General features: G+C 38.5%; 1 protein-coding gene and 1 long non-coding RNA gene across 2 annotated transcripts; both read left to right on the top strand.

The window, feature by feature from the left end:
• Window positions 1-613: 613 nt before the first annotated feature.
• Window positions 614-2313, top strand: LOC116408035. Its single transcript, XR_004220684.1, has 3 exons — window positions 614-1975; window positions 2073-2136; window positions 2227-2313. It is a non-coding gene; the product is annotated as an uncharacterized LOC116408035 (long non-coding RNA).
• A 9689-nt stretch (window positions 2314-12002) lies between these two features.
• Window positions 12003-25120, top strand: LOC100485776 (BPI fold-containing family B member 4). Its single transcript, XM_031894611.1, has 17 exons — window positions 12003-12071; window positions 12458-12599; window positions 13469-14003; window positions 16843-16947; window positions 17811-17954; window positions 18296-18359; window positions 18906-18966; window positions 19064-19155; window positions 19231-19416; window positions 19501-19554; window positions 20125-20295; window positions 20377-20444; window positions 22329-22371; window positions 22551-22614; window positions 23706-23782; window positions 24780-24821; window positions 24915-25120. Exons 2-16 carry the CDS (start codon window positions 12473-12475, stop codon window positions 24801-24803), a joined length of 1815 nt encoding a protein of 604 aa, XP_031750471.1. The 5' UTR covers window positions 12003-12071; window positions 12458-12472; the 3' UTR covers window positions 24804-24821; window positions 24915-25120.
• Window positions 25121-25913: the final 793 nt, after the last annotated feature.

Genomic DNA, 25913 nt, shown 5'->3' with positions numbered 1-25913 from the left:
AAGAGAAAACTGTTGCAACACTGATTTCCTTCTCTATGTTTTAGCTTACAGAGGCAGGTGTAATGTCCCTATCTAAGCTTGGAGAAATCATTCCTGAGGTTGGTGCCTTTATATAACATTTATGGGCATTGATAGACAGAAAAAAGATTTCAGCCTGAGTATTCATGAACTAAGAAAAATAACTATTATAAAGTTTAACGTCTAGTAGCCTGTAGCAGAGAGCAGAAAATGAATATGCCAATGGCTACCATAAGTAACTAACCCTTGACCAAACTTTTCACCTGTTATTTTATTATCACCTTAAAGGGGACATATTGTGTAAAAAACAATATTGTGCCAATTAATTGTACTCATCTAAATATAGAAGTATGTGCTTTAAAAAGTACTGCTTCGGGCTTATTTATTGAAAATTGAAATCAAAATGGAGCAATTTTTCTCTTTTCTGGCTGGAAACATCTTTAAAATAGGTTGCTTTGCACCTATTAATATAGGTGCCACTGGTGCCACAGGTAACAAAAAACAGAAACAAAGCACTTTATATATGGTGCCTGGACAAGCCTACATTTGCTTGCCCAGTAATAAAGTTGCATTTTTTCTTAATATACAGCTTTCACCAGCATTTCAGAACTATAAATTAGACATAACGGTGGATCAAACACCAATGGTCACCTTGGAGCCGGCCAAAGCCATTCTCCACCTTTACTCAACCATGGAAATGAGGGCAGACTTACAAGACATTTTAGAGCAGTCTTTGTTTGTGGTGAATCTGGTAAGTATGGTAGCAGTGCACTTTTCTGTTCCTAAATGTAAACAGCTTTTAGAAACTGGTGATGATGTTGTTTAAAACAAATATCCACAATTATATTTATTTGTAGCACATGAATTTCAGATTACAGTTTTCCATAGATAAAACAAGTCTCCACTGCAAGCTTTCACTAGACAGGTAAGTGAATGGGCCCTATTCCAGGACTTTTTAGTACATTATAGGTACAAAATAATCTATACATGGTAATGTAATGAAAGGTGCAAGGTTGTTCCAGGTGTACCCAAACGTAGCAACCAATCAGATGCTTTTTGACAAACAGGTGACCAAGGAATTATACCTGCTGAATGGTTGCTGGGGGTTACTAGATTTTTTTCTATTATTACTTTATCCTCTTACTTTCAGTAGAGAAGGGGTACAAATATTTAATTGTAATTTGAATGGACCACCTTCAATGCAATTTCAATCTTCATTAAGAATGAAAAATAAAGACTAGAATAGGGTACCTATATAAAAGGCATAGAGACATGTTGTGTACTATTTCATTACTATACATACTATACATACTATTTCATATTCATTATTTATATGTTCAGAATATTTGTTTCCCATGAAAGGGCAGAATTAGACAAGTGCAGCTCATTTTCTTTCATTAATGCAAGGCTTGCCATTATAATTTCTTATACAGCTTAAAATTAAGACCCAAGTTTGCTCCCCAGTTACATTCCAGGTTCCATTCGTTTGGCCCCCCTTCCTTCTCTTCTCCTGCCGTGGTGCAGCACCCATGTACCAGTACTGTCTATCACATGGCGATAAACACCTGACCAGTACAAATGGGGAGATGAGGGATCTAGAATGTGTTTGGTGAAGCTGAATGAAGGCCCATTTATTGTGTGTTAAGATCAGGGCGCAAGTCCAAAAAATCAGCTGTTAATCAGAGCACTTTTTGCTCCCCTTAGTTATGGATAGACTTAACTGCATATGTCTACTCCATGTATTCATGATGGTTACAATGATGAGCATCACCTTAGTTATATGATCGTACTATGAAATAGATCTCACAAAATGTGCTATTTTATCTTTGCTATATCATCCAAAACCTCTTAATCACAGTGTCTAAAACCATTTTCTCTATTGCAAACTCATCATTTTTTATTATTTGTGCCGAGAATCTTCCTTTCTCTGAATTCATCATCAGTCGGCCAGTTTGAAGTAAGTACCATATTGCACAAGCCAAAGCGATTGACTAGGCTTTAAAATGAAAATGAGTAAGATTTACATGGATATTGCTAATATCTGTTATGGTTAGGCTCAAGACCTTGATGAATTTATCCTTTCAGTGATTCATGAACTGTACACACACTCAGTGAATGGTATGTATTAACGTTCCTTATTGGTTTATTGGCTTAATACTTCAAAAATAAAATTACACTTTCCTAATTTGGCTTTATTGTTTTGTTTAGGTGTTCTCCAAGCAGGTGTCCCTCTCCCTGATATGGTAAAGTTATTGGATATAGATTTTACCAAAGGTCGCATTAAAGCAATCAAGGTGAATATTATATGGAACAAAAATAATGCTGTTTCAAAAGAAAATAACATTTCCTGCTGTATTTTGCTTGGCAAAGGGGTGACGTTTTTTTTCTGCAAATGCAGGTATGGGATCCCTTATATGGAAACCCATTATCCAGAAAGCGATATCCAGAAAATTTATATTTTCTTTTTTCTCTGTAATAGCAAAGCAATTCCTTATATTTGATGTAACTAAGCTGCATGAATCCATATTGGTGGCAAAACAATCCTATAGTGCTTATTTCATGTCTTAATGTTTTTAAGCAGACTTAAGGTATGGAGATCCAAATTTGGAAAAGATTCCAGGTCCCAAGAATTCCAGATAATAGATCATATACCTATACTATACATGGCATATTCCATTACCAGCCATTGTTAACTAATTATTCCCGTAACATAATAAGACCATGTGCCCTGGCTGCTAGAACACATCCATTCTTGCTACTTATGTGTATAAGAATAAATAAAGGTGGCAGAGACCTCTACTGAAATTAGGCAAAAAATTTTGAATAATTTTTTGGCAAAACATAAGAGACACAGGAGGGAGGAGATACCTGCTCCATTAAACTTACAATCAAAGTGGTTGGGCTACTTACAGACACAAATAAGAGAGTAATAAGTGCTGCTAGTCAAAGTAGCTGGGGTGCTGGCTATCAGTGAAAGGAATGGACACCTTTCACCTTTTGAAAAGGCTGAGGGTACGATCCATTTGGGGAATTCATTGATTACCAGAGGGTAAGAAGCCGCAAGGGAGAAATGTTTAAAGGATATGTAAACCCCCACAAAAAAAATGTAATCTGTGAACAGCCTCTTTGAAATCTTGAAAATGTGAAGGTGCTGATGAACACAGAGGATATATGCAGTACAAATAACACATTTGGGTTGGGGGAAATGTGGCAGCTTATATACCTGGTAGGAACATTTAGGGTTTACATGGCCTTTAAGGCAGATTCAGCAGTTCACGTGGGTGGTGTAAGAAAACTTTGAGGAACATAGCAGATGGAGATGAGGAACATAGCAGATGGAGATGAGGAACATAGCAGTTGGAGTTGAGGAACATAGCAGATGGAGATGAGGAACAATACAGATGGAGATGAGGAACATAGCAGATGGAGATGAGGAACATAGCAGATGGAGATGAGGAACATAGCAGTTGGAGATGAGGAACATAGCAGTTGGAGTTGAGGAACATAGCAGTTGGAGATGAGGAACATAGCAGTTGGAGTTGAGGAACATAGCAGATGGAGATGAGGAACATGGCAGATGGAGATGAGGAACATAGCAGATGGAGATGAGGAACATAGCAGATGGAGATGAGGAACATAGCAGTTGGAGTTGAGGAACATAGCAGTTGGAGATGAGGAACATAGCAGTTGGAGATGAGGAACATAGCAGATGGAGATGAGGAACATAGCAGATGGAGATGAGGAACATAGCAGATGGAGATGAGGAACATAATAGGAAGTTACTAGGAATATATGGAGAAACAAGTAAAGAGAAGTAGCAAGATGTGGAGGAGTGAAGGTCTTTTGCGGTTTTCCTTTCCGTGACAGGGGGCCATGATAAACATCTTGTCTTCCTCATGTCACTTTTTTCTCTCTACGTTTCAGGATTTACTTGTGTTTTCAGTCAATGTTTGCAAATACTGAGTCAAAGAGCCAGAGCAGATTCTCCAATCAAGGAAACAGCAGACCAAATTGTATTTAGTTCTACAAGCACACCTTCTGAAGTGACTCTTCTTCTTCATTTTAATAACGGCTTTATAATCAATCAAATCAACTGTTTTTATTTTCACACTTGTTGAAGAATCCTGTAGTCCAACCCACAACTCCTTGTACCATATTTAGAAAACCTCAAATAAGCCTTGTTTCATCGATATTGTTTTAAATTGTGTACAGTATTTCAAATTCAACAATATGAAAGGTGTCATATTTCTCAGAAGCCTTATAACATGTAATTATAAATAAATTCAAGTCTGTTGCTATTCAGACATTTTTTTTTTATTTCATTGCAATAGCAAGACAAATATAACCGATTTTTTTGTATATGCCTTTTAACACTTTGACTTTCAAATCAAGTAGGTATACATCTGTGTTTCGTACGCAGCAGGGTTTTCCACAAGACAGGACAGTTTTCAATTGCATGCACATTTGCAAACACAGATCTCTTGAAAGCAAATCAGACTGGTCCACTGACAGTCTGAATACATAGGAATTCTGCTCTTGGAGAGAGATACTGTGGATTAGCTACTATTAGTGCAACACAATCCAGTAAATGTTAATATGCCAATAAGCTTGCTCTCTCATTTTCTTTTTATCCTTCCTGGACAGACCACTCACCCCAAGCCTCTCTCCTTTATTTATAACAGGTAATAGGGCTGATTCGCTAAGGTGTGTTAAAACAAGCGCTATTTATAGCATGCGGTAAAAATGTTATTGCATCTAATTTTTTGCGTCTTAATGCACGATTCACTAAAAAGATATTTACGTTAATTTAGATGCGATGCTGTTTGCGTTATTTAAGTCGCGAAGACTATTTTCGTGCGGTATTTGCGCTACATATCACGTGCACGCCATATTAGCCATACACACCATTACGTGTAAAACTACTTTTTTTGAAGAGGACCATTTCCCTGCAAACTGGAGGCTACATCACTCTAGGGCCAACACAGACTTGAATAAATCCCACTGCAAAGTCCATATTTTATTGCCAAAAGCTCAGGAACTGTACTTTTCTATAATTACCGCCTGCCCCAAGTAGGTGTTAATTTTCGCATAGACTAATGCGATATTTAGCGCGTCTAAGTGTTTGTGAATCATGCGTTAGTATTATTTCTGCGCGAAAATTAACGCAATGTGGTAAAATTAATGCATTCAGTTGCGCGTTATTTAACGCACATGATATGCGACTCAACGCATGCGATAATACTTTAGGGAATCATGCATTTTCGTGTCAATTTTAACGCAAAAAAGCATGCGATGGGTTGATTCACTTTAGTGAATCCACCCTAATATCTCTCACCATCTGTAGTTGCTTTGTAGCCTGAGTGAACACAGTCCCTGTTATACTCTGATCTGTCTCAGAGAGCATTCAGGGAGAGGCATATTGCCATTAAGGTTTATTCTGGTATTGTGCTACAGCAGGTATAACTAATCACAAGCCCGATTGTCTGGATGAAATAGAGCTTAGTCCTGATTTTCTGTTTAAACGTATCATGGGTGCTCTTTACCCTCTCCTTGAAATTTCTTACCCCTCCAGCCCTGTATCCTAGATGGCGGCTCCAATGGGCACAAAGTCACGGATGCCAAGGACCCAGGTTCAGTGCTCAAGAATAGGTCTTACTTAGTAAGTTCTTGTTATGTAAAATTTTATTTTACTTAATATTTTCATACCTGGCTTTCTTATTTGAATATTCTGATTCCTGCCTGCCCTCACCTTTGCCTTAAATAGATTCAAACAGACTCTTAACCCTTTGGATACTGTATTTTTGATTTGGGCTGCTCTCCTGAATATTGCTTCCTTCTTGGTTCACATTTCAACCCTGAAAAGGGCAGAGTGTCCTTGATAAATCTGGCCACGCAAAGGTTAGTGTGCATATCTAGTAGTAAGATATTAGTATTATTCAAGAACAAACATGGATGTTGGGTCATTGATTTGAATCGCTTCAAACTACAGAGCAAATGACGTGGCTTAGAGCAGGAGCAAGGTTCTTGTAAAACCAGAAACTGGTTGGTAAGGTGGAGAAGTTACCATAAAAGATGCTGTCATTGGCTGCAGGCTGCACTGGACAAGGAATTTAATGAAGGTGTAAATGTTTAAAAATAAAAAAAAACCCCACTGCATTGTTTAATAGTAGTAAAGGCCAAAAAAGGACCCGAAGTTAATACTTTTCCAAAAATAAATCCTCCCTAAACTAGTTTATGCAGATAAAAGAAATTAAAACTAGCTGTGTCCCATTTACCTGAGGGACAAAGGCTAAAGGGCTAAAAATGTATTACTGACTCCAACATGGCAATCAGACTATTAACACCAGTAGCTTTATATTTCCTTTTATGAATGTAACTGCCAGTAGAACTGTTTTATGGAGAGAATTCCACTACATCATTCTTATTGTAAAAAACCTTCAGAAACCTTTTTTAATGCTAATCCCATTTATGTCCTCTGGAAAGATTGTAAATACGGCAGCAGTTCAGTAGCAGGAATAGTTACCTGTCAGTAGACTGACTACTGCATATGTGTCAAACTCAAGGCCCGCGGGCCACATCCGGCCCGGCATGTAATAATATCCAGCCCGCGAGATCATTTTATATATTATTGGTTGTGATTAGCACGCCAAGAAGCACACCCGTGTTTCTTTCCACTTCTATTTCAAGTAAGTTCCCAGACGGGACTTTAGTTTCATATTGTGTAGCTCCCCTGAGGGCTCTATTCAGACGAGCAAAGTAGCGATAGAGATCGTTTTGCACTATTGCACTATTACCTTCTTTCTAGTAGTCTCCTCTCACCCAGACCCTATTAATATACTTGATCTAATATCATTAAGAGATCTATATAACTATGGGCAGTGGTGTATATATATATATATATTACATATTATTGCTGAAAAGCACAAAGTTTTAAAAGTTTAGTTTTAGTGTGTTCAATAAATGTTTATCCTGTTCGGCCCGCAACCTAAAGTGTGTTTTGGATTTTGGCCCCCTGTGCAATTGAGTTTGACACCCCTGGACTACTGAATGAATAAGGGAAACACCAATTCCACAGGTTATGAGTGTTGTAACCTCGAGAGTAAAGTTACATCCTTCTTCAATATCTCCAACCTTCCTGACTGAGGGTACAAACAGTATTATAATCCCAGTACATACATTTGTGCTTGAATATTATGGGTTATACTAAGGTTGCCATTGTCTGCACCATGACCAATTGGCTTATGATTTCCAGAGATTGATTTAGGGAATGCACTAGGTAAATAAACACAACCATTACCCAAGACCATTGTAGAATGGAGTAAAGATGAAAACAATACTGGATCCTCCTATTAGATTAAGGGAATTATCAAATAATTTCTTAATATGAATTAAAGGGACCATATCATCAAAAATAAAAGGGTATCATTTATTAGTTAAGACAAGTGGATAAAAACACAGAAGCAGTGTTTTCCCCACATTGGTTAATATTTTGTTAGAATTACAGTTCGATCTTGCCCACAAAATTGGTGTAACGTTTTGCTCCAGACAATTTAAGCTTAGCTGGTTTGTGTAGTGGCCTTGCTATCCATAGGGTATCATCAGAAATCATACTTAGCATGTTCCTCTCTCCCAGGCTGCCCTAGTTACAACAAATTATACCTCAGTCATGCCCATGGTCTGGCTTATCTCCATCCATCCCTGCAAGCCCTGTCCCTTTTGTCATTTGTGAAACAGGGTAGCATCTCTGTCCAGTATTTCCAACTTGTTCCTAGACGATGGCCTTGCTATCCACTATGTCCATATATTATATCTTCAGGGCTCTCAACTGCACACATTGCTGCAGAAGATGTTCACATGCATGGTTACACTCAGCAAATGGAGTTTTGTGCTGCCTTATTCACATAAATAGAAGCAACTTGCACATTGGTGCTGATGAAAGGTGATTTGTGCTAATCCGCTATATATTTTGTGTATACTGACAAACAACACAATAGTTTTTAGTACAAAAAAACTTTGGGACTTATTTACTTTTGCGGGAACAATAGCAAGGTCCAGAAAATGCAATATTTAGTAGAGTATTATTGCAAAAAATCTTTTTGTTCTCCTGCTATTAACCTGTCATCTCTTTTTAATTCAAGTTTACTGAAAAGAATTTACAGCAGTTTCAGCATATGTACATCACATTATGAGGCAGAGTTACACAATGCAAGTATAAGACATGTTTTGCAGTAACAATAGTTGCGAGTTATGTTGCATTTGAAAATACATTGTGACTTTTTCTTTTGTATGCATTTTCCTTACCCCTTTCCCTCAGGATGTTGGCACATATTACAGTTTACAAACATATTATCTTAAAAATGCTTTAAGAAAATACCGCCTATAGCTCTCTAAGTGGATTTTTCTAGCCATTTTCCCCATATTTTTTCGTGTTTCTTGGGAGCTCCTCTAGCTTTATATATTAGATTTTCCAATGTACATAGGTGTTCGACTTCAGAGAGCCAATGTAAATATTTGGGGGGTGTTGAGTCTTTCTATTTCCTTGTTATTGCTTTTTTTTGCTAAAAATAAACATTCTCTGGTGAATACACTAAGATGTTGTGTGAGTAGTTCTTTAAGTCCTATGCCTAGCAGACACACCTTGGGAATTTCACCTCTAGGATCAAGTCAAGCTTATTCAAAACCTTGGTCCAGTATTTACCCAGGACCAAGTATTCCCACACCATATGCATTAGTGTGGCGTTCTCTACATGGCATCTAGGGCATTCTGATGTTGTATTTGGGAATATTTGATGCAGCTTAGCTGGAGTGTAATACGCTCTGTGTACAAAATATAGTTGTATCATCCTATCTCTATAGTTAAGTGATGCTGTGAGAGGAGATTCCAGCACTTCATCCCAACCATCATCATCTAGCGTGCCCAGGTCTGTTTCCCATTTTCCCCTTTAGTTTCTCTAGGGGTTTGTTAAACACTTTGCTATGCAGATTAGCATACAGTGAAGAGATTAGCCCTTTTGTGGAGCCTCGCATTATTATGTCTACTGTGAGTTTTGCAATATTTGGATAGTTGCTTTATTGTTTTGTAGTAATATCTTTTTTTGTATTTGCATGTATTGTAGCCACTGATTGGAGGGGAGCTGAAAGGTTTCTTAAAGATGATTAAAAGTAACCATTGTCCCATTTTGCCATACGTCCCCTATCCTGACGATTCCGCAATTCATCCACATTGGCATTTCCCCTAGTTTAGCAACATGCGGAAACCAGCAGTTACACCATAGGGGGGTTTGCAGAAGGAAGCCTGTGAATTTAAGAATTTGAGTCGCCTTAGTCCAAATAAATCCAGCGTGCTGTATTACTACATTCTGGTATACTGTGTTGGAGGGTTTTTTAATTGGAAGGGTGTGCATTTATTCCCCACCAGTAAAGCTTGCATATGGAAAAGAGTCTGATGCCTCTTCCACCCAAGTAGCAAAGTGACTCATTTGAGCCACTAAGTATCACAAGTAAATATTGGGAAGCTCTACTCTTATCTTTATCTTTGGTGAGTGTAATCAGACTCAGTCTGGGACGGGATTTAGGCCATATTATCTGGCGGAATATACCCTCTAGTTTAGTAAAAAAAAACTTTTTGCTATTTGAAGGGGGCTTTTTAGTAGCACATAAGTTAATTTAGGTAAGAGAATCATTTTTATTAAGTGGATTCTGCCCATTGGACCTAGTGTAAGTGATTCCCAAGCTTTTACTTTGGCAAGTGTTTTTCCCATCAGGCGGTTTACATTGAGTTCATAGAAATCTGTTAAAGGTAGTTTCACTTTAATTCCCAAATATGTGAACTGGTTTTCAAGTGGAAATGGGAACTCCGGAGGGGCGTGCTGATCTATGAGTGGGTCTACTAGAAAAGCTATTGATTTTGTGGGGCTGGTTACTAGGCCAGAGATTTGCGCAAACTTTTCTGTTAGGGAGAAGAGGTTTTGTGGAGATTCGGTCCAGTCACCTAGATAGACTAAGGTGTCATCTGCATACAATTGTATGTGCTCTTCTCTGTCTCCAATACACCAACCCTGTATACCAGTATACTGCCGGAATGCTTGGGCAAAGGGCTCTATAGCCAATGCAAATAGGAGTGGGGACATTGGGCAACCTGGGTGCGTGCCCCGTTTTAGTGGGAATTTGTTAGATTGCATTCCGTTTACTATCAAGGATGCTTTGGGTGAGTTATACATGAGTTGGACCCATTTAATATAATTTATGAATTAAATTAAAATTAAATTGTGCAAGCACCTGCCACAGGTGGCCATTCTACTGTATCAAAAGCTTTGGCAATATCTAGTGCCGCTATTGATCTTTGACCCTGATTATCATGTTTTGTGGCAAGATTTATATAGGGTCTTCTAATATTAAGGGCCGTGGACTTGCCTGGCATAAATCCTGTTTGGTCCTCTGAGATAATGGTGCTCAGTACATTATTCATTCTAGCGCAGAGGACCTTTGCTAATATTTTTATATCTGCTGATAAGAGAGAGATAGGATGATATGCATCCATTTGGGTTGGGTTTTTCCCAGGTTTATTTAACAATACTAGAAGGTGGGAGAACACCTTCTTCTTTAACACACAGTAGTGTTTTTAAAAGGTGGGGACCGAGTACCTCTTTAAAGCGTTTATAGAATTCAATGTGGAGGCCGTCCGAACCTGTTGCTTTACGAGTTGGGAATGAGTTTATGGCTTCGTACAGCTCAGTGACAGTAAAGTCTTTATCTAACTGCTTTTTATAGTCCTCTGGAAGTCTAGGAAGGGCTAGGTTATTTCAAAATTCCTGTGTCTCTTTCAGTGTTGCTTATTTTAGATTGATAAATTTCATTATAGAAATTTGTTAATAGGGAGGTTATTGCCTCAGGTATAGTATGGTGAGTGTCTTCTGAGTCTACCAGCTCTGTTATTACTGGAGGGGATGAATGTTGTTTTGCGAGGTATGCCAGTAATTTACCTGCATGTTCCCCTTGCTCAAAGAAGGCTGCTTTGGCAAAAAGTTGTTTCCTTTTTGATTTTAATGTTTAGTAATTAGCATAGTTTTGTTGGGCAATTTTCAAGGCCGTAAGGTTTTGGTGGAGGGGGTTATGTGAGGCCTTGATTTCAGAAATTCGCACATGATTTGCTAACTCATCTTGCTCTCTTGCTGAATTACGTTTCACCGTATTTATAACCTGTCATCTCTAAGTCACTCTCTTAAGTCCAGTCTCTCCTAATGTAGGTATTTCTCTGATTGTGATACTTTTGTCAATTACATGTTTGTCAACCACATGTTGCCTTAACATGCATAATTACAAGCTTAACATAATTGTGGTCAGAACCCCAATCCCTGGATGAAGTCTCCAAAAAGATTATAATGTAACTTACTACCCATAAGCAACAACAAATCCAAACCAGAACACCAGTTTTCTATGTTTTATCTTCTTTATACCTTGCAAACCAACAGAATTTCTCAACTTTCCTTAATCTCTGCAGGACTTTTATGATATTTTCAAAAACACATTGACCAGTGAAAGCAGGTGCACACCATTGTTTCTCACCTGGTATTTAAATGATGGCTCTGACTCCTGCATTAAGAAATGGAGAGGGCAAAGCCGAAGAATAACTTGATTATTTCAGAATTTTGAATTGACAGTTACATTTTCAATAGTTCTCCATAGATTCCCTTTAAAGACTATATCCACAACCCAATATGAAAGCATGACTTGATGGTACATGATTAAGGCTTGGGGCATGCATAATTGTGGGACAGGGTTTACAACCAAAGATAAAGGTTATCCTATTTATGAAAAATAAAGGGCTAACTGTTTGCCTCCAGTTTTGTAACACAACCGTGACTTATTACTGGTGTTTACTTTTGATGACCTAAGAACCCACGGTTGGTTTTATGTTGCTGTTGATTAAATTGAGAGGATTATATTCAATAATCTCATTCAGCATATAAGAATCTCCTACTCCAACCAGCAGCCACACCAGAGAAGAAAATATGCACAAGATCATCAGAATTTGATATTTGGGCTAAAACAAGGTGAGATAAAAGAAGGCCAGTAGGGGACTGGGATGGTATCTGCCCCTCATTTATGTAGCTCTTTATGAAGAGCAGAAATATATAGTCAATACCACCTACTCATTCATTATCATATATTTCCATGTGACAAGGGGACAATTTAAGAAAATAAGGACTTGTTAAAGTGCTGTTGCCAATAACAACCAAAAGTTAGATCTGAGCACCCTAAGACGATAAAAGCAAGGGCCGGGGCAATTTGTCATTTGTCCACATTTTCTATTTTCCTATTTTTTCTAATTCTCTCTGACCAGAAACCTGAATTGCTCACCGTACTATATCAGTATAAATCTCATGTTGCTATATAATTTCTTTTACATTAATACTCTTAATCCTGATGTTCTAAATAGGCACTTGGTCCAGAGATGTTTAAGCTGTGCAGAGTTTTCTTTGTGTGCATACTGCTGGTTCAGTCTCATTTCATTAACTGTGTGGGGGTCCCTCGGAAACATGGTGCAGTTCTCCGGATATCCAAAAAAGCATTTGATAATGGTAAGGCAATTTACTTTGGCATGCATTTATTAAAGGACAAGGAAAGGCAAAGTCACTTGGGGGTGCCAAAATGTTAAGTGACTTTAATCGCTTACCTTTTACCCCGGGCTGGTGCCCCTGTACGGAGAAAACAGCACCAGCCCGGGGTACCTGGAGCGTAGCGCTTCCTCCTTCCGCCTGCATTTTGGAACGACTAATGACAGGCGTATGCGCAGTACAGTGAAAAGCCGACTTCTCTGTTGAAGTTCGGCTTTTTCACTCTACTGCGCATGCGCGTGCACGGAGCCAGGAAGAAGGGCTACAGGTACCCCAGGCTGGTGCTGTTCTCTCTGTACAGGGGCACCAGCCCGGGGTAAAAGGTAGGCGATTAAAGCCACTTGGGGTGCCTAACATTTTGGCACCCCCAAGTGACTTTGCCTTTCCTTCTCCTTTAAGAAGCGCATGAATGCTAACCATTGGACTACCATAACACATCACAAAAGAGATGCATTGGTCAGAAGGAGCATTATAGTATCATTATAGTATTTGATATTTATGTGAGCCCCACATTTACAAAAGTCCCGGCTGATTCTCAGGCTGTGTTACTGCTATGCCATAAGCACCGGTAACAAAAGAAAATACAGCATTGTCTTTAAGATGAAAGAAGGATGAAGTAACTGTAACACTGTTGGAATCAGCAGCTAAAAAGCTATTGCTTAAACTTTGTCTTGGCAACATTTGAAACCTAATTCTTCACAAGTCTACAAAAAGTCAAGCATTGCCCACAATTTGACTTCCAATTAAATGAAATAAGAAAATATTCCTATATAGTTTTAATAGTTTTATTTTTGCAAGCACGTTATTAAAATTATGCCTTGTAAATGTTTCAGCTGTTTCAGAACAAATGAAAGGAAGCAGTCCACAGAACAGTGGGCAACCGGCTGGAGGTGGTGGCCTCCTTGGAGGTCTGCTTGGGGGATTGCTTGGTGGTGGTGGGGGCCTTCTTGGTGGTATTTTGGGTGATGGTAAAGGAGGAGGTCTTTTAGGAGGCTTGCTTGGTGGGCTTCTTGGTGGTGGAGGAGGTTCTGGACTTCTTGGAGGACTTCTTGGTGGTGGAGGAGGTTCTGGACTTCTTGGAGGACTTCTTGGTAGTGGAGGACTTCTTGGAGGGCTACTCGGGGGTGGAGGTGGTGGAGGAAATATTCCTAGTAGCACAGGTATTGATCCAAATGTAGGTCTTGTTGCAAATGGTGGTGGTGCAGCAAGCGGGGGTGGGCTGCTTGGTGGACTCCTTGGAGGTCTTCTTGGGGGTGGAGGCAATGGAGGCCATTCTGGAGGATTACTAGGCAACTTACTCGGAGGAGGTGGTCTGCTTGGAATACTTGGTAATGGAGGCCTCCTTAACACAGTGCAAGTAATAACAGGGTATGTGTAATATAATGGTTTTTTTTTTTACACAAAATAAAAATATAACCTAACCAAACAAGTATTCAGTATATTAAATATATTTTAGATCAGCGCCCTTTAATCTGGAAGTTTTTGTTTTGTTGCCCCTATATGTTACCTGAGGGCAAATGGACACAGTACTGCAAATTCCATGTATGACATACAGTACTTTATTACCATTGTTTTAAAAAATTCAAATGTATTGTATATATGCCATTTTAACTAAGTAAAGGGTATAACGTGAGAAAAGAAACTACAAAATTATTTCTAGCCATAAGATCGATTGGTAAAATATAACTATGCAGTTGGTCACTCAAATAAATTGTGGCATTTTGAGAAACAATTGATGAAACTATACTTTTGCTACTGAAGACAGTTGATCATTCTGTAGTTTTTTCTCTTGAGGGCATAAATCTGCATTTAGGGGTTAATAAATACTGCAAGAGCTGTGAAGTTGTGGAATTCCCTCCCCGAATCAGTTGTGCTGACTGATACATTATATAACTTTAAGAAGGGGCTGGATTTTTAACAAGTGAGGGAATACAGGGTTATGGGAGATAGCTTTTAGTACAAGTGAGGGAATACAGGGTTATGGGAGATAGCTCTTAGTACAAGTGAGGGAATACAGGGTTATGGGGGATAGCTCTCAGTACAAGTGAGGGAATACAGGGTTATGGGAGATAGCTCTTAGTACAAGTGAGGGAATACAGGGGTAGGGGAGATAGCTCTTAGTACAAGTGAGGGAATACAGGGGTAGGGGAGATAGCTCTCAGTACAAGTGAGGGAATACAGGGTTATGGGAGATAGCTCTCAGTACAAGTGAGGGAATACAGGGTTATGGGGGATAGCTCTCAGTACAAGTGAGGGAATACAGGGTTATGGGAGATAGCTCTTAGTACAAGTGAGGGAATACAGGGGTATGGGAGATAGCTCTTAGTACAAGTGAGGGAATACAGGGTTATGGGAGATAGCTCTCAGTACAAGTGAGGGAATACAGGGGTAGGGTAGATAGCTCTCAGTACAAGTGAGGGAATACAGGGGTATGGGAGATAGCTCTCAGTACAAGTGAGGGAATACAGGGTTATGGGAGATAGCTCTCAGTACAAGTGAGGTATTACAGGGGTAGGGGAGATAGCTCTTAGTACAAGTGAGGGAATACAGGGGTAGGGGAGATAGCTCTCAGTACAAGTGAGGGAATACAGGGGTAGGGGAGATAGCTCTCAGTACAAGTGAGGGAATACAGGGGTAGGGGAGATAGCTCTCAGTACAAGTGAGGGAATACAGGGTTATGGGAGATAGCTCTCAGTACAAGTGAGGGAATACAGGGGTAGGGGAGATAGCTCTCAGTACAAGTGAGGGAATACAGGGGTAGGGGAGATAGCTCTCAGTACAAGTGAGGGAATACAGGGTTATGGGAGATAGCTCTCAGTACAAGTGAGGGAATACAGGGGTAGGGGAGATAGCTCTCAGTACAAGTGAGGGAATACAGGGGTAGGGGAGATAGCTCTCAGTACAAGTGAGGGAATACAGGGGTAGGGGAGATAGCTCTCAGTACAAGTGAGGGAATACAGGGTTATGGGAGATAGCTCTCAGTACAAGTGAGGGAATACAGGATTATGGGAGATAGCTCTCAGTACAAGTGAGGGAATACAGGGGTATGGGAGATAGCTCTCAGTACAAGTGAGGGAATACAGGGGTAGGGTAGATAGCTCTCAGTACAAGTGAGGGAATACAGGGTTATGGGAGATAGCTCTTAGTACAAGTTGATCCAGGGACTGGTCCGATTGCCGTCTTGGAGTCAGGAAGGAATTTTTTCCCCTCGGCGGCAAATTAGAGAGGCTTCAGATGGGGTTTTTTGCCTTCCTCTGGATCAACTAGAAGTTAGGCAGGTTATAAATAGGCATTATGGTTGAACGTGATGGACGTATGTCTTTTTTCAACCCAACTTACTATGTAATTCTTCAGGTCAGATGTAAATTCTCATTACCTCCAAATCAACCAATGATAGAGGCTTTAGAGGTGAGGAATGCTGTGAATTCCCTAACTATTTTCTTGTTACTACAACTGAAGCTATCTGGGTAATATTATTCCAGATAAGGCATCTTTTACCTGTACTTCCTGAAATAAAATAGCCTTTGTTATAACTTTTACTAGTAGGTGAAGAACTCTCCACCTACTAGTAAGAGCTATAATAACTCTTACTAGAACTCTCCACCTACTAGTAAGAGCTATAACAAAGGCTATTTTATTTCAGGAAGTACAGGTAATAGATGCCTTATCTGGAATCCTATTACCCAGATAGCTTCAATTTACAGGAAGTCCATCTCCCATAGAGTCCACCTTAAGCAAATAATTCTAACTTTTAAAAATTATTTCCTTTTTCTCTCTAATAATAAAACAGTGCCTTGCACTTCATTGTAACTAAGCTGCATGCATCTATACTAGTGGAAACATAATCCAATTAAGATTATTAAATAAACGTTTTTAAGCAGAACTAAGGTTGGAAACCCTAGGTCCCAAGCATTCCGGATAATAGATCCCATATCTCTGCATGTATACCTTTATTTACTGTATTTCTTTTACATTATAAGGCTTTCCAGCTTATTTTATGCCACCCACTCTAATGTTTAGATTTTCTGTGCTATGTTTCTAAAAAGTGTGACGATAAGAACTTTTTTTTGTAATACACATATTTTTTCGAAATTAAGACTGTATGAAGAAAATGTATAGTAGCTTCAGTAAAAAATATTTTATAACTCCCCAAGCTACTTCAAATTACATATTGAAATGATTTTATATTTATCCTGTTACTTTTCAGCCTTCGGATTGTAGATCTGACTCTTCCAAAAGTTTCCCTGAAGCTTCTTCCAGGAATTGGTGTCCATCTTAACGTGTACACAAAGGTGGCACTTGAGGGTAACAGGTAAAGCTGCAAGTCCAGCCATTTGTTAGCTATCTGTGACAGCTATAGCATATCCAGCCAAAGACATTTTTGTCAGTAAATGATTAAGGGACATGTACAGTGCTGTATTTGCATGTGCCATCACCATAGGCACACAAGAAATGACTCCCTCTCTTGTGCTCCTGATGCCTTAAATGTAATCATTTAATTATATTTATGTGTGATTCTTTTGGTGCAACCCACTGTGAGAACCATGGAATTACCACCATATCCATGGTTCCACTTCATCAATAGGTACACTTGAGCACAATTAAGCAGAAGATGCAGGATGGACACAATAGCGCTTGGCTTAACTTAAAAGAAGTGCAACAAATACGTTTGAATACAGTAATAAGCACATTTTTATCCATTTTAGAGCGATCACACTTATGGCTGTGTTTGTAAATTATCCTTAGTATCTGTGAAAACACTGGGGGTATTATAACTTTATGCCCTCCTACAAAAATGAAGACTTCTCTGCCCCCTTGCTTGCCACCAGTAGTCCCCCACCACCTCCCTGCCACTAAAACACTATTATTGGTCATACATGATTGGGCTGCCAGTTTAGACTTTCTTCACCAAAACTGTCAACTTTCTTGATTTATATCAACTTGACTGCAGTACACAAGTTCAAATTTGATCTGGCCTTTGACTTAACTAAAAAATAGAGAGATTAGATACCTTTGTCTTATAATGCGGGTGGCTGAATAAGCCAAAGATCTACTTGGTGACTCTGACTCATGAATCTGTCCATCATGGCCATCTTTAGGTATGGGGATTTTAGACATTTAAGGCCTGTATTTCACTTGCTCTAATGATATATAATTATCTTCAATTTATTTAAGCCTTTTAGGATTTCTTGATATTTTGGTGGAAGTAAACATCACAGCGAGGGCCAGGCTTACCCAAGAGGCATCAGGGGTGCCAAGACTTGTCATCGATGATTGTGAAATGCTTCTAGGAGGAATAAATGTCCGACTGTTAAGGGGGTGAGTTAAAGAATATCTGTTCTGCAAGTCTACTTAATAATAAAGCATTTTTTGAAAGGGTTTGTTCACCCAAAACCAATGCTAATTAACTGTCCTATGAAAACAAATCTGTCTGGCTGTTTACATTCTCTGCACTCTTAGCTCCAGTGACCCAGTATTGCAAAGTCAAATAGCTTAAGTTCATTAAAAGACCTGGAGGAGGGCTACATGTTAGACCCAGAGAACAGAAAGGAAAAATCAAATACTTTTCAAACGGCAATTACTTTTATACATTTTTACATCTATATAATGCAAATGTAGGATACAAAAAATTAATAAATATAAATTTTCTGTTGACGCAGATTGCTATCAGGAATCTTGGATGGCCTGGTTGGTAACCTGCTTCGGCATATCTTACCTGGATTGGTAAGTAGGAAATCTAGAAGTTAATTTCATGGGTTGAAAAACATTTTTGAGTTTCAACCCATCACTAAATAACTCAACTTTAACAAAAATGAAAAAAAACGTCACCCACACTTTTGCCTCAGTTGACCATGAAACGAAGAACCCACATTTGAAATTATCTAAAATGATAAAACCATCCCTCAGATGTGAATCCATTACTGGTAATGGAGAAAACTGCAGTTTTTTTCCCCAAAAGTGGTCCTCATTTGAGATAAAATGGAGCCCATGGTATTATCATGGTATAGGGCAGGGATCCTCAAACTACGACCCGCAGGCCGGATCTGGGCCCCCAAGGTAATTTACCCAGCCCCCCCCTGCATCCTCACCCCTGGCAACTACCTGTAAACCTGCAAACGCAGCAGGGAGCCGGAGGGCACTGTGGGGAGCGTGTGAGCAGGGAGTTTTTTTTTACCATATTCAATATCAGCAGTTCAGAAAAGTAATATAAGTCGACTGTATGTTTGTAATACTCTTGACTGCAGCACTTGGTTATTCTGTACTCTGCAGCTGTGTCCAGTTCTAAATGTTGTCCTCGATCTTGTGAATGGGCTTCTCCTCACTGTCAACTGTAAGTCTGATAGAAAGAAGTTCTATAGTAAAGTGGCTTGTACCTCAATAGGTCAGACCTTGCTGATGATGTGTTTTTTTCCTTTATATCTACACAGCCGTATGTCCTCTTGGTATAATTGGCAGCATCCAATATACGGTCTCAAGTCTTCCCATAGTGACTGGGCAGTTCATTGAGCTGGATTTAAATGTAAGTTAAATTCTGTAAAGGGTGAGATTTTCTTTTTCAGTGTTAACAACTAACAAGTTTTATTTTTTATTCCAGACACTGGTACACCTGCTTGGTGGAGGCCTCATTGATTATCCTACAGGTTACTCAGAACCAGTGGCCTTACCACCCATGATGGAAGCAACTGAATCCCAGCTTGGCCTCTCTGCTAATTTCCTTGGCAGTGTCTTAACTGCTCTCCAAAAAGAGGGTCTAATGGATATTGACATAGCAAATGGAGATGTGAGTATATGTACAGTTATGGCAACACACCAATATGGAAAATATATGTTCATCTTTCAATAGTTTGTGTAACAACTCTTTTAGGTCCCTGGAATTCCACCACTTACAACATCAATCCTGAGTGGTATAATACCTAAGGTAAGAATTTGTTGTTCTTGTCTTTTTAGTAATGTTTGGTTTGTTTCATATGCAAGAAGTAATAACATCTCAAAGGGAAGTTCTAAAGGACAGGCTAAGAAAAATGTGATGTTCCAAAAAAAAGGAGGGGTCAAGTAATATATAAGTGTCTTGTAAGGTTCTTCCCTTTAAATATCATTTCCAAACCTTTGTGACTACTGCAGTCCCAGAATTCTATATTTTATGGTCCTTGAACAAGCTACTAAGAGCTTAATGGTAATGGCAGATTGAGTGTTTTGCCACCTGCAGAATTTCTAGCTACCAGACTGCAAAAACATTGACATTACATTACAAACACTGGGATAATGCATTTATCTGTACAGCAGTAACCAACCCATTAGTAAAACTAAACTAAAGGTAACTTGTGAATTGGGTGTGTCTGGGTTTAAGTGTCTAGTATCTCAAACTTTAGGCTATTTTTGGAAAAGCTTGAGAGTGATATAAAAATATAGTCAGATTTGTACCTAGAATAGGTAGTATGTCAAGTAGGTCTTGGGTTATTATATAATTATATATTTTTTTTTACCATAGGTAGCTGCAATGTATACAGAAGAAAGACCTCTGATCATCAAGATAACTGTCCCTGGAGCTCCTGTGGTCTCACTGCAGATGAAACAAGGAGCAGTAACATTGTTTGTTAATGCGGAAATATTTGTAGCTAATTCCAATTCTGCATTGCATTCTCTCTGTGTCCTTGGGGCTGTAAGTAAAGTATATATTTGTCATAACCCTTTTGAGGTGTTTTATAAAGTATTCTGATTCTTGTCACTTTTTTCAATATAGGATGTGCATTTAAATGCCCAGTTCTCTGTATCGGAGGACAATCTGAAGATATCATTGTCTGTGGACAGGTAAAATATTATTGACAGTTTTATTAGCTCCAGTGATCCAGTATTGCAGTCAGATAGAAGCCAGATAGCTGAAGTTCATTAAAAGACCTAGAGGAGAGCTACATGTTAGACCCAGAGAACAGAAAGGAAAAATCAAAAATCGAAGAGGTCCCTTTAACAAGGTGGCATTTACTATTGCTTTTTTTTCGGTCTGGCTTTTTTGTCACCGAAAACCCAATTTTGTGGTTAAAAAAACTTGATTAATATTATGTTGGGTTGAAAAACCCAACATACTGTTCTTCGACTTCATCTTATTCTTCTGCTTTTTCTTCTTATTCTTAGCGCCCCCCATTATTTTCTAAACGCCACTCCTCCTACAGCTTTAGGGGTACAACACCCGAACTCTCCACACTTCTTCGCCCTATAGCGGAGCAGGTTGCTTGTGCTTTTCTAAGTGATGCCGCCCCCCGTCTTTTTGTGACACTGCTCTGAACCCCCCAATTGTTCCATTGACTTTGACAGGGAAGATTTTCAAACTGCTGCCACTCTTACAGCTTTGAAGCTACACCCCCCAAACTTGAATAACATAATCATGGAGCCACCCTGAATGAAACAGCAACATTTGTTGGATGACCCAAAGTAGGAGGAGTCAACAACAGCCAATCAAATTTCACCAACTGACTTTAATCGGGAAATTGAAACTGCTACCAATCTTACAGCTTTGAGGCTGCACTCACCAAACTTGAGCCTGAATGTTGGATGCCCAAAAGTGGGCAGAGCTATAAACAGCCAATCAGATTTTACCTATTGACTTGACAGAAATCCAACCTCCTGTCATTCTCACAGTAATAACACCAGGGTCCCCAAACTTAAGTTAAGCACCAGGTAACTGTGGTTCAAGGTTAGAAGGTGGAGCCACCAACAGCCAGATTTTACCTATTTACATTCCTAGTTTAGAAAAGTGGGTGGGGCCAACTACAGCCAATCAGATTTCACCTATAGACATAGACTTCATAAGTTTAAATTAGGGATGCACCGAACCCACTTTTTTGGGTTCTGCCGAACCCCTGAACCCACCCTGATGGAGCCGAATCCCGAACCGAATCCAAATCCTAATTAGCATATGCTAATTAGCATTGTGAAATTTTGTGAATGCTAATTAGCACATGCTAATTTATGCTAATTAGGATTCGGATTCGGTTCGGCTGGGATAGTGGATAGCCTTTCTCACACTATTTATGTCAAGGTTCCCAAACTTTGCACAGTCAGTCACTGACTGACTACGTATTCAGGGTTAGAAAAAGTGGGAGGAGCCACCAACAGTCAATCCACTTCCACCCATTAAATTTCTTTGGGTTATAGTTCAACTAATGTCATTATTAAAGTATTAATTCCAGGGTTGTTAAACTTCCAAAGTTAGTCACTGGGTATTTGCCACTTCATGTTTTTCAAACCAACATGAAGTTTGTTCTCAAACTTCCCTTTCTAGTTGAATTTATTATGTCACAGCAAATCCAAATGCAATGGCAGATGTCCTTTTTACAACTGGAAGTTCTTTCTTTGCCTCGTGGTTTTAGAGGATTTGGGTTTTTTACGCTGTCTCTTCTGCTGCAATAATAAATCCCCCATTAAAGTAATATCACTAGTGATTGGGGTTAATATATAGTGTATTCACTATTTGTATGCTGGGGGATACACATTTCTTTCCTAGCAGTTAGGTAGGTTTCACTTGGAGAAAAAGGTTGAATTTGAAGGACATGTGACTTATTTAAACCTCTGTGTACTATTAGTCCTAGTGGCTAAAACCTCTCTGATATTTTACTGAGCTTTCAAGAGATTATTAACTGTATATTCTACATTATTTCCCTCTCAAAGAGTTTAGAGATGTTTCATTTGTTTTTATAGCATCCATCTTTCATTAGTATCATCCACGGTTGGCCGCTTTGAGGTAAATATCATCAATTTATTTATAAACATACATGTTAAAAACATATCAAATTGTTGAGCTATTTATCAGTTCCCCATAATTTAATCATAAATGAATCTAAGTGTGTCCCAAGATTTATAGACTAATGTATGAGATGAAATTCATTTGGATCCTCTCATGATCACTCTGTGTTATGATAGGTTTCTCCATTAGAGGGCCTCGTTGGTAACATTGTCAGCTTCGCCTTCTTGCCTGCATTAAACCGTAAGAATGTCTTTATCACATGACCTGATTAGCTTGTATTTACTTAGCTAGTTCATTGTGGTTCAATTAAGTTATTTCCGTAACTTTTTTCAGACCTTAAGTTAAGTTGCCTTAATGTAGCATAGTAAATGCCATTTCATTGTTAAATTCTGATGAATTTAAAACAAAAATAAAATGTCAGGTTAAATAGGTTTGTTAAAATATTTTTTCACCAAAGAAAAAAGATAAATATTTAGCAGCATGATCTTGACGAATCCATGTATTGAAAATTCATTAAAATTATACCAAAATACCATGTACGAAGTGGCAGCATGGCTGCTTTCAAGTCTACATTTCCTTTTACATTTTCCTATAAACCTTTATAAATATACTTCTCAATGCAGACAGTTTAAACAGTTGTATCCAATACAATTTTGTATCAATACAACAAAAGCTGGGCTGTTAACCCTTTAAGTTCCAGTCAGAAAAATAAAATCTATGGTGGGTGACTTGTAGACCACAAAAAAATCCAGCATTGTCCACAAACACCCTTCTTGACACTTTTAAGTTAGATTTTAGTTAAAAATGCTTTAGCAATGGGTGTTATTTACATTAAAAATTATGAGCTTTACAAAACCAAAAATAATAAAAAATGAGTACCAATTGCAATTTTATTAGAATAGTACCGTCTACAACAGGGATCCCCCAACCTTTTTTACTCGTGAGCAACATTCATATGTAAAAAGACTTTGGGAGCAACACAACCATAAAACGTGCCTGGGGTTACCAAGTAATAACGGTTATTGGCTATTTGGTAGCCCCTATATGGACTGGCAGCCTACATGAGGCTCTGTTTGGCAGTACACTTGGTTTTTATGTAACCAAAACTTGCCCAAAAGCCAGGAATTATAGGTCACTTAACATTATATACAGTAAGCTATCTATTGGTATTCATTCTGGGGGGTATGGTTTATCTTTAAATGGTATTAACCAGCCTTCAAAAGTCAATCCATATGTAGCATCCCTATAACATCCCCATAGAGAACCTTCCTTCCTTAAAATATATGTACTTTTTTACATACATTTTTAACACATTCATATTTCTATTTTAGTTGTTGTAGGACATGGTTTCCCTCTGCCGAAGCTGATGGACATAAACTTAAATGATGCAAATATAGACATTTTGGATGTAAGGATACCTATTTAATCCTTTATATATATATATATATATATATAGTATGGGGCACATTTACTAAGCAATTTTGAGATAAAGGGGCCGATTCACAAAACGCATTGTTTTATGCATTAAAAAGTGTTTATTAATTAACGATTCATTTAAGCAATTTTGCATGCGTTACTACTCATATCACATGTGCAAAAAACAAGATTTTTATTGGATTGTGAAGAAGAGAATCAAGTATGTGACCGTCCTACAGTGATGCATCCTTGAGTTTTCAGGGAAAGGTTTAACTCTAGAGGGATTATCAGAGGAGGAAATAGTGAGGCGCTATAGGTTTAGTAGAGCAGCAATCTATAGTCTGTATGAGGTACTGGAGCCTTATCTGCAGCCACTAACACACAGAAGCCATGCTGTTCCTGGCATAGTGAAACTTCTGTGCTCCCTTCATTTTTTCGGCACAGGAAGTTTTCAGAAAGTTTAAGGGATATATGGTGGAGTGTCACAGCCCACATTTTCACGTTGCCTTGGTTACGTGGGTAATAGCGTGCACTAATATCCCGTGCTACAAAATAAGGCATAAAAATCTCACATGCTTGTCTCACATGTAATCGCAAGATAAATAACGACAATAAAATAGCTTCTTAATTCAGACAAGTGTCCTTTTTGTGAATCGATTGTTAATTCTCAAAATATAAGAAGTCATAATATTTTTAGCGCATGCTATAAATAACACTTGTTTTTTCGGCCTTTAGTGAATCGGCCCCAATTTAGTGATATTGTCCTTATACAATTTACTAGAAACTATATGTTTTTATTTTTAGAGATGATTTGGAACTCATATCCTTGCAGTAATACTCTTTGTAAGGCTTTCATTCGCATTGTCTATGAGGAGCAGTATTGCACGACCAATCGAAATATCGCTTGTGCCTTAGCTCAAATATTTTACCATTTTCATGATAACTTGATTAATGGGGGTGTCTAATCAGGTTGAATTTTTATTTAACAGAACTTGTTGGTGTTGTCGAAATAATTGTCTAAATAATACCAGGTAAAATTTACTTTACAGTTTGCATAATAATATAAATTTCCCAGCTGTATTATATATCATATAACATTTCTTTTTATTCATGCATCTGTGGAGACGATCCTGTGTTGGATTCCACACCAGCATTGCAGGAGGGAGGTGGGAACTGGCACCGATCCTGAAGATAAATAGGAAAAAATAAAATACTGAGTGGTCTGTATTTTGGGATTGTAAAATTATTGTTTTAGCAATCTGATGTTTAAATGTCCTTGTGATAATTTAACAACATTATAATAAAAATATGTGCTAGTCGTTGGACCTAAGTTTGTTTAGCTGAGTTTTTGTTTTACAGAAGGTAAGATGTTATTATTATCCTTCTATTATCATCCTTGAAGGGAGAGACTCACTCAACTCTAAATTGAGTTTAACTAGAAACATTATAAGGCTCATATACACACCTGGATCTTAGTTTCTCTAATGGAAAAAAACAATAGGGAACTGCTATAAAGGTGTTACTGTTTCAGTTTTCAATTTCAAGCAAAGGCTGATGCCACACGTGGTGTTTTTACGCTGCGTTTTTTCTCAGCCTCAAAACGCCGCACAAGCCACACAGCCCCTGACTATGGCGTTTTCAGCCTAGTACTGGTGACGTAGCAAATCCCGTTTCCATGGTGCTAATAGTGCGAAATAGTAAAAAACGCTGCGTATTTCCGCTAGGTCTGGCAGCTGCCTTTGTGTATACATAGGAATAGCTCGCTGTGTAAATACTGGCGTATTTCGGCCAACGCCGAAAAAGGCGTTTTCTAGGGTATTTACGCTTTGTGTGGTTTGCTTCGAGTCTTTTCAAGTTATTTCTATGGATGATGATATCGGGCGTTTTTCAGCCGCCGAGAGAATTAGAAAATACGCCACGTGTGGCATCAGCCTTACACAAGATGCCATCATCCTCAACTCAATTATAGAAATGAAATGGCACGCCTTATATACATTAAAATGTAACTTTTATTTTGTTAGCTAAGACCAAAAATTCTGTAACACAAAAGAAAAGAAACAATGTTCGTCCTCAGCCACTCTGGGCATAAAGCTACTTATTTATACTTACCTACTTATTATCTG

The sequence above is a fragment of the Xenopus tropicalis genome, chromosome 10, assembly GCF_000004195.4.
Source record: "Xenopus tropicalis strain Nigerian chromosome 10, UCB_Xtro_10.0, whole genome shotgun sequence".
Lineage (NCBI taxonomy): Eukaryota > Metazoa > Chordata > Amphibia > Anura > Pipidae > Xenopus > Xenopus tropicalis.
The sequence above is the reverse complement of the archived record's forward strand: the minus strand, read 5'-3'. Positions and strand labels throughout refer to the sequence as shown.